This window comes from Gigantopelta aegis, chromosome 3 (assembly GCF_016097555.1).
Source record: "Gigantopelta aegis isolate Gae_Host chromosome 3, Gae_host_genome, whole genome shotgun sequence".
Classification (NCBI taxonomy): Eukaryota; Metazoa; Mollusca; class Gastropoda; order Neomphalida; family Peltospiridae; genus Gigantopelta; species Gigantopelta aegis.
Genome location: NC_054701.1, coordinates 79,221,853 through 79,231,367, shown reverse-complemented (window position 1 = coordinate 79,231,367; position 9,515 = coordinate 79,221,853). Strand labels below are relative to the sequence as shown.

At 34.9% G+C, this 9,515-nt stretch overlaps 1 protein-coding gene across 2 annotated transcripts in view; it reads left to right on the top strand.

The window, feature by feature from the left end:
* The first annotated feature begins 38 nt into the window (after positions 1–38).
* The window catches only part of LOC121392876 (protection of telomeres protein 1-like), a 35,965-nt gene continuing 26,488 nt past the window's right edge, over positions 39–9,515 (top strand). Inside the window, exons 1-7 of one of the 2 annotated variants that reach the window (XM_041490683.1) lie at positions 39–151; positions 1,938–2,089; positions 3,392–3,464; positions 4,514–4,584; positions 6,010–6,111; positions 8,374–8,430; positions 9,332–9,446. In XM_041490683.1, coding sequence (XP_041346617.1) covers positions 1,952–2,089; positions 3,392–3,464; positions 4,514–4,584; positions 6,010–6,111; positions 8,374–8,430; positions 9,332–9,446 — 556 coding nt within the window. In that variant the 5' untranslated portion in view covers positions 39–151; positions 1,938–1,951. Of the gene's footprint in view, positions 265–1,937; positions 2,090–3,391; positions 3,465–4,513; positions 4,585–6,009; positions 6,112–8,373; positions 8,431–9,331; positions 9,447–9,515 lie in introns of both variants that reach the window. The other variant, XM_041523927.1, reaches the window with a different exon arrangement.

The following is a 9,515-nucleotide window of genomic DNA, read 5'->3' as shown; positions in this document are numbered from 1 at the left end:
CGTATCTGAGTTGATATCATATATAAAAGTAGTAAAGATATGTAGAAATCAAACGTTAAAAACAATCCAAATAAAATCACCTATAATTACAGCGCAATAATATTTTAAATAGTGCGAAGATTTTTGGAGGTAAAACGAAAATATCCGAATGGTAACGAAGTAATCTGACTTTTCAGCTGAAAGCTAAACTGACTTCTTTTTTTAATATTCATTAGGGCCTATACGCTAATCAATCCTATGGACACACGATGTTTAATTGAATAAGTATGTTAGTTAAAACAAATTTATGAGCCGAAACACTTCATTTCACAAATTTTAAAATCAGCTCTACTGGTCTACCAGTAGATCTAACAGCATTGCTGGACTCCCATGACCAGGTGACATTTCATCTGTAAATAACAATTTAAATATCGACCAATTACTCTTCGCCTTTTATAGCGTTATTCAGGAGCATACAAATTCTAAAAATATTTGGAGAGACTATGCAATAGGCGAACTTGTTGGTCTATTTCAACATTGAAAAAATGGGGGAAAAGTGCAGTAATAAACTCTGGTTTGTATACTAGTATAAACAGATTTTATGGCTATGCCATCATGGTTTTTTTTGTCTTGAAACAAATTTTATATTGAAATTAGTTTCCAGCATATTCTGTAATTCACCCGAATCATTTCGTATACCCTCAGCATAATCCCAAATGTTTTCAAATCACTGGCATGATTATGCAAGTAAGGTTTTGATTGGTCGAATGAAAGGTCAACTGGACATGAGCTTTAATGGGCTGCTGTTCGATCGACATGTAATAGTGGAGCTAATTTTAATTAGATTGTTTTCATATTGAAGTTTTAATTTTAGGGTCTATAGTCCGTCCAACAGGGAACGCCTTTTTCATACTATAGAATGTACTACAAGCTATTTATTTCTGAGCTGATTGATTTGTAAATTTCACACAAAAATAGTAATTTTTTGTTGTTTCCAAAATACGTTTACTTTCTTCTGACATCAAACCAAACTGAAATTATTGTTAAATTTTCTTTTTTTACAGAATGATGGGATGGACTATAAAATTGTCATTTCCTCCAATGTGAGACCCATATAAATTATTGTTTTTTGTTTTTTTTTAAATAAGATCAGTTTGGTTTGACTTAAGAAGAAAAGTATAAGTGTTTTGAAAAAAATATCTGAACAATTTTTGTGTGAAATTTAGAAAACAATCTGTTCACAAACAAATAAATAAATAATACTTAATAGATCCTTGTGCAACCTAGCCCGAGTTCGATAGCTAAGCAAACTTTTGTATGGATCGCTCTTTACCATCCGCGATCCCTCTATAGCGAAAACATGGAATGACTGATTACCACACGGTAGACAAAGATTCCCGTTCTAATACAACAAAAATTCTAAGTTTGGCACTAAATACCGTTACATTAATCATTTTTGAGTTTGCTGAAAACAGATATTTTACATAGTAACCACTAATACACACACTACAAGAAGAAACTCGACAGCACCCCATTTCAATAATGTTCCAGTTAAATACGTATGTGCTGATGGGTTTTTTCCTGTAGTGTGTGTATTAGTGGTGAATAAGTAAAATATTTGTTATTGGCCGAACTCGAAAATGATAATGGTAATTTAGCATCAAACTCAGAATTGTTGTATTAGAGCGGAAATCTTTGTCTACCGTGTAGTAGTCAGCCATTCTGTGTTTTCGCTGTAGACTGATCTCTGACGGCAGAGAGTGATCATACCATCCAAATGTCTGTCTAGCTCTCGAAAGGCAGAGTACTCGGGCTATGTGCAACCCTACGGCCAATCTCAGTACCTGATCAACAATATTAAAATGTCCACATAATTTGTTATCATAATCTAATTTCATCTCTGGTTCTTGTATGCATTGCACATTGCATATATTAACAACTTTGTGTTTTTATTGTAGGTACTTGTACATGTATGCAGTTTGTACACAACAGAATGCCAGTGAAGAAACTGAACATTTCTCTGAGTCAGCTTGATCAGCACATTCCACCAGGTCTAAGTGTGATCCCCATTGTGAAGATAAACAAAGAATCGGACGCGGGTGTTGTTAAGGTATTCTACTTGATGGTACTGCAAGTACATGTATCAGTCTTCTCCAACTCTATAACCAGGTTGGTGACTTGTTATGCAGGGCTCAAACCTAATGATGGCGGCAGTTGCCGTCGTTGAGATATAAATTGCTGTAGGTCAGGAGCATCACAACAGCACTTTTGTACTGTCGGTCAAGCTTCTCAATGATGGAGGGGCGGGATGTAGCTTTATGCGCGGTCAGTCTGGGATCGGACTATTTCTCGTTCCAGCCAGTGCACCACAACTGTGTTATCCTGTCTGTAGGATGGTGCATATAAAAGATCCCTTGCTCCTAATCAAAAAGAGTAGCCCATGAAGTGGCGACAGCGGATTTCCTCTCTTAATATATGTGTGGTCCTTAACCATATGTCTGACGCCATATAACCGTAAATAAAACGTGTCCTTAAATAAAACATTTCCTTCCTTCCTCAATGATGGCAAAATGTATACACCTCGTCTACATTATTTGTCAGTATATAACATTTGTACGTTTGAAATATGTTTACATACTTCAAACTTGCCTTTCAGTCATGTTTTATTTGCAGCAAAAATAACTTTTTAAACATTTGCTGTAGGTGGGGTCAAAATTGCTGTTGGTGGCCCGGTTCACCCATGGCAATTATTTTTAAAATTGCAGTGGGAGACAAGTTCGAACGCTGACGTGCTGATGTGATTTGCTCATGATTTTCAAAAGTATGTCTCGCCATGCTGAATGTTATCTCGCCATTCCCATGAAAGCTGATATTTCCCTTATAATCTAGTAACTTCTCACATACATTTGTCTCGGATGTTAGGAAATTGAATTTGCAGGTTTACAACTTGAAATTTTGTATTAATCATCAGCTGTTGTTACTAATGGGGAAAATATAGCAAGTTTTCTCTAAGACTAGTAACAGAATTAATAAATGTTTGACATCCAGTAGCCAACGACAAATAAATCAACATGCTCTAGTGGTTCATTAAACAAAACAAACTTTCACTTTAGTATTATAATTGTAAATGATGTCATAATATTTTTGCAAATGGTCAGATGATACAGATGATAACTTTGCGATATCGTAGTGCAGTGCTAAAAGACTTGCAAAGAGGATGCTTTGTTGGCTAGCAGAGCCTAAGAGAGCTTTGTGAATTAGGTCCATCTCACAGTGCAATGCTAAAAGACTTACAAAGAGGATGCTTTGTCATCTAGCAGAGCCTAAGAGACCTTTGTGAATTAGGCCCCTGGAGTGTATTTAATCTATCTGCAGTACACACATGAATGATTTGTGTTTTTCTTATTTTTAGGGTAAAATTCAATTACGCTGGCCTCTTCAGAAAACAAAAAACAGCCAACATTTCAAACTTGTGTTGGAAGATGGTGAGAAAATAACTAGTGAATGAATGAATTATGGATGGATGCATGGAATGGATGGATGGATGGATGGATAGATATAACTACTTTTAAATAATTATGTAGCAAATGTTTCACCAGGGGTGGAAATGATTGTAAATCTTGGGGAAAAAATATATGCATAAAATGTTTGTGTTATTTGTGCCCAAGCTGTCAACACAAAATTTATATGCATGCATTATTCAGGTTAAAGTGTGCTTACGGTGTAATATCGGTAATTTACATGTCGTTCACAACCGAAAGGGACTATAAGTTTCGTCTCATCCTGTCTGTCCCACAGATAGTTTTCTGAGCCTGAGACTAGTAACGGTTGTAGGCTACTAGTTGTCCCAGGCTAGTGAAAAGATTTCTTCTTTTTTTTTCCCCCTAGTTCAACCAGTGTTTGTCTTGGTAAATAGTAAAAAAAACAATGTTCTGATGTCATTAGACCCCTACCGGTCCAACCAGAGGAGACTATAGATTTCATCTTCGTCTTTCTGGCTGTTTCACTTTTAGTTTTACGGATGTGTTTTGCACATGTCTCAAGATATTGACCTCAAATTTTTTATATAACTTTATCAAGTACTGTTATAGATCAAGTTTAACTTTCATGGCGATTTACCGATTTTTGATACCCTTGAACTTGGGAGATAACGAAAATTAGTTTTCAGGACTCTTTTTTTTTTTTTTCCGCAATGCCTCAAGCCACTGAGCTGGAAATTTTTGTATTGCTTTATCACGTATTGTTACTTTCATGGCAATTAACTCATTTTTGCAGAGCTATGGCCCTTGAACATAGGAGATAAGAAAATTTGTTGGGCCAGGTAGGTGACATGTATTGCTTTAGCAGTAGTCTCTGAATGCTTGTTAACAAAATTATTACCCATCCTTTTTTCATTCCGTAGGTGGTATATTGTGAGTTTACATATTGAATTTGTTGTGCACAAGATCGTAATACTTATGCTTAATAAGCCTGTACAGTAAATAAGTAGTAAGAACAGTGCATATGATGATCTATATATGTTTTTATTTTTCAGTCCATGGGTCAACTATTAATGTGTTTTTATTTGATGCAGTTGCTGAAGAACTTTCCACTTGTAAGAAAGATGTAAGTTGAATGGAATCAGTAAGCTTGTTGTCACGAGGAGCGGGACGTAGCCCAGTGGTACAGCACTCGCTTGATGCGCGGTCGGTTTGGGATCGATCCCCGTCAGTCGGCCCATTGGGCTATTTCTCATTCTAACCAGTGCACCACAACTGGTATATCAAAGGCCGTGGTATGTACTACCCTGTCTGTGGGATGGTGCATATAAAAGATCCCTTGCTGCTAATCGAAATGAATAGCCTATGAAGTGGCGACAGCGGATTTCCTCTCAATATCTGTGTGGTCCTTAACCATATGTTTGATGCCATATAACCATAAATAAAATGTGTTGAGTGCGTTGTTAAATAAAACATTTCTTTCTTTCTTTCTTGTTGTCAGGCAATTGTATTTCTATTTGGTGATGTCAGTCCAGATGGGAACAGTCGGCTGTAATTTCATTTTCACCGGCTACTTCTATTCTTAATTGTTTATTTTATGATTTCTCATTTCTGAGGGTGGAATAAAAAATCTAAAAAGGGACTTCTTGAATCTCTGAGATCCTTCGGATCAGTGGAGAGGTGGTGTTTATCAGGTATCATGCTGGAACAAATGTTGGTTTTAGCCAAATTTTAGATTATAGAATATTTCCTTGAAAATTATAAAAATGTGGTTAGTTTAAGGAATATTTTATGAGCCAAAGACTAAATGTTGTAGCCACTTTGTATGAAAATTAGCAAGGGTGAGCCCTTGTTTTTGTTGTCAATATGTTGCCAATGGTGAAAAAGAAACTAATGGTCATGTTAGTGGTAAAAAGATGTCCAGGAGACACAGTAGAAACAAAACGTTTTCTGTATTTTAAATTTTTTAGTTTTTATTAGTCTCCTATCGGTCCAACCGGAGGTGACTCTAGGTTTTATCTCCGTCCATCTGTCAATCTGCTCATCTGTCCCACATATATTTTTCTGGATGTTATTTTCACAGTGCCTTAAGGTGTTGAGCTGAAATTTTGTGTATAACTTTCATGTACTGTGACATTTATGGTGATTTACCATTTAAAAGATTTTTGACAGACTTATGGCTCTTAAATTTCGAAGATTTTTTTTTTAGTTTTCCAAACTTTTGTTTTAATTTCAGTGCCTGGAAATATTAAGTTGAAATTTTGTATATATAGCTTTTATCATGGATTAGCTGTTACTTACAACACCATCAAATGATTTTAAGGTAGGCATGTAACAAAGTAAAAAAAAAAACTGATACAAGTTGACGTTTATTATTTAAAACATGAAATATATGAATCACTTAGGTGTACTGAGGTTTATTTAATAATGTCTGACCCACCCTTTTATCACATTCCTGCAATTTTGCCTTTCTGACAGAAATAATATGGTTAATTGATAAAGTAGAATATTTTCTAACACAATTTCAGTTTCTTTGTTACCTTTATTTCAGGATGTGCTGATGTTGGCCAATTTCAAAGTGGAAAAGTCTTGTCACATGACCACATCAAAACATGCCTATCAAATTGAAGCTGATACAACAGCATCAGTGTGGGTGAGATGAATTAATGCTTTCTTTACTTTCAGCATTGTTAATCCTAGTTATACTGATCATTTTTGCATTTATCTCATGCTAGGATCAGACTACAAACTGCCAGCAGAAAGTTGGCCAACTTGACGGTTACAATGTAATTTCCCCAACTCTCGACTTAAGATGGATTCTCTCAGATTAACAACTAATGGGTTATACGATGGGAATTGTGTTGTAAGAGCGCTCAAATTAGCAACTGGACATTCATAGAAGTCGTGATAGCAGAAAGTTGGCCAACGTCTTGCTGACAGTTGGTAGTCTGAGACTAGAAACATAGTTCCCTCTGGTTGGACCGACGGGAGACTAATAAAAACAGGACAAATTTAGCTTATGTATTTTTTATGGTGAGTTGCTAAATATTCATTCTTTCTTTTGCTAATCCAAATTATAACTGCTTGGTCCTTCTAATTCTATCCATTGTCCAATTTACATTAATATTTAGTGATAATTTCAAAGCAAAATATAACATAAGGTCAATTTTTTTAGAATATACCTCGTTATTAATGGCTGTCAAATCCTTTATGCGTAATATAATAAATACAAATAACTAAACATTCAATTTAGGCAAAAATCCAATATTTCTATTGAAATTTTTTTTTTCTTTCTAAAAGACCAATTGGAAAGTAAAATCTTTTACAAACTACTAAATAAATCATCTATAGTTCCTACATCACAAATGAAATATTCAGCGGAAGGGTGTGATTTTACCTCTTCATTATGGGCGAAATATTATAGTTTACCATTTTGCTCTTTAAAAGACCCAACGCTGTTGTGGTTTCAGTACCAGATTTAACATAGAATTATACCAACAATACCTTTTTACATAAAATAAAACTGATTGATTCTAGTATGTGTAATTTTGATCACATGAACCAGAAACACTGCAGCATCTATTTTATGTCTGTCCTAAAGTCGTTGAACTATGGAGTATTATAGAAAAATGGTTATTACAAAAAGGTGATTATACCCAGTTGAATAGGAACATAGTCTTATTTGGAATTATAAATAGTAAACATATATTTGTAAACTGGTTAATTGTTAACGTAAAATATTACATATACAAATCAAAATTACAAAAGAGTACACTAAATGAAACTGGTATTAACAATTTTATTAAAGATAAGTGACTAATAGAAAAATACATATATTACAAAAGCTGTTTACATACAGAATTCGACGACAATTTGGAACCATGGTTAAAAGTTCTAGAAGGCCACAACTGAGACACTTAGTACTTTTGTTATGTGCATAATTTTGAGTATGACGCCAGTTTGGAAGTATATCTATAACTTCATTTTAAGTTTTCTCTTTTCAATTTTCTTTTTATTTTCACTTCTGTCACTGCTCCTTTTTCTTTATATATTAGTATATTGTTTGCTATATACTTTGTAAGGTATATATATATAGATATAGATATAGATATTTAGTGATAATTATTGTGTATAACTTAATCTACCAAAAATAAACACTTCCTGATGTTAAACAATTTTCTAGATTCTGACTGAATAAGGGGAGGGATGTAGTCCAGTGGTAAAGCGCCTGCTCGAAGCGTGGTCGGTCTGGGATCGATCCCCGTCGTTGGGCCCATTGGGCTATTTCTCGTTTCAGCCAGTGCACCACGACTGGTATATCAAATGCCATGGTATGTACTACCCTGTCTGTGGGATGGTGCATATAAAAGATCCTTTGCTGCTAATTAGAAAGAGTAGCCCATGAAGTGGCAACAGCGGGTTTCCTCCCTCAATATGTGGGTGGTCCATAACCATATGTCTGACGCCATATAATCATAAATAAAATGTGTTGAGTGCGTCGTTAAATAAAACATTTCCTTCTGACTGGATAATATAACTAAAAACTGAATGATAAAATACATAAAATGACATCATTACAGAAAATGTATCATGAAAAGGACAACAACAGAAAAACCTCCTTATGGTGTATTTTTGGACTATACAGGTTACGTTGTTTGTTTTTATAACAATTTTTATATTTGAATCAGAAAATACTAATGCATAGTTGATTTGTATAGCTTAATATTAACATAAAATGTTAATTTACTTTTACTATTTTTTATTTTATTAATTATCTAAAAATGTTTTGTGCTGTATAAAAAGTAAAAAAGTCAGAGAGTAGTTTGTTTATGATAATACTAGAGTATAGGGAGTACACAGTCCCCAGTGTTGGTGGTTATCGTTTATGTATATTTTACGTTGAATTCTCTCTTAGATTATTGACCAGAGTGCTGGCACCAGCAGCATAACAGATGGAGCATCAAAATCAAAAGTGAGAGAATCCATTGTTTTATTTGTCTTTGTACCTTTGTTTTACATTTTTCTTCACCTTTAATATATTTTATTGTTTACAATCCCTTTAATCCATCCTTTCTCCCATCCTCATTCCGTGACATTTGTTTTGGCATTTCCTTTAATTTACACTGTCTTCTTTCATTCTTTGGGGATGAGACATAGCCCAGTGGTACAACGCTCGCTCGATGCACAGCTGGTGTGGGATCGATTGCTGTCAGTGGGCCCATTGGGCTGTGTCTCGTTCCAGCCAGTGCACCACAACTGGTATATCAAAGGCTGTGGTATGTACTACCCTGTCTGTGGGATGGTGCATATAAAAGATCCTTTGCTGCTAATCGAAAAGAGTAGCCCATGAAGTAGCCAAATATCTGTATGGTCCTTAACTATATTATGTCTGATGCCATATAACCATAAATAAAATGTGTTGAGTGCGTCATTAAATAAAACATTTGTTTCTTTCCTTCTTTCTTTGTCTTTTTTTTTTTTTTCCTTCCTTTTTTCTCCCTTTCTTTCTTTCTTTCTTTCTTTCTTTCTTTCTTTCTTTCATTCTTTCTTCCTTTTCTTTTTTTCAACCTTTATTTTCTCCTCTGTATCTCTCCTCTCTCTCTCTCTCTCTCTCTCTCTCTCTCTCTCTCTCTCTCTCTCTCTCTCTCTCTCTCTCTCTCTCTCTCTCTCTCTCTCTCTCTCTCTCTCTCTCTTCCCCCTCTCTTTCTTTCTCTCTCTCTCTCTCTCTCTCTTTTCTATGGGTGTGTCAATCTTTCCATCTCTCTCTTTTCTCGGGTCATGATGATTCGAACATTTGTCTTATTTAAATTGGTACTGTAAATGACCATAGTAACTATCTTTCAGTAAACAGCCAAAGGTGTATTTTGTTTCAGAAACCAAGATTCATCTACAACTACCCATTGCTGAAAAATATCAAAATAAACACTGTGGTTGATATTTATGCAATTGTCAAATTTGTGAAGCCTGCCAAGAAAACAAGAGGAACAGGCAAGTACAACATAATTACTAATGAGGGGGGTTGGTAGAGAGAGAGAGAGAGAGAGAGAGACAGACAGA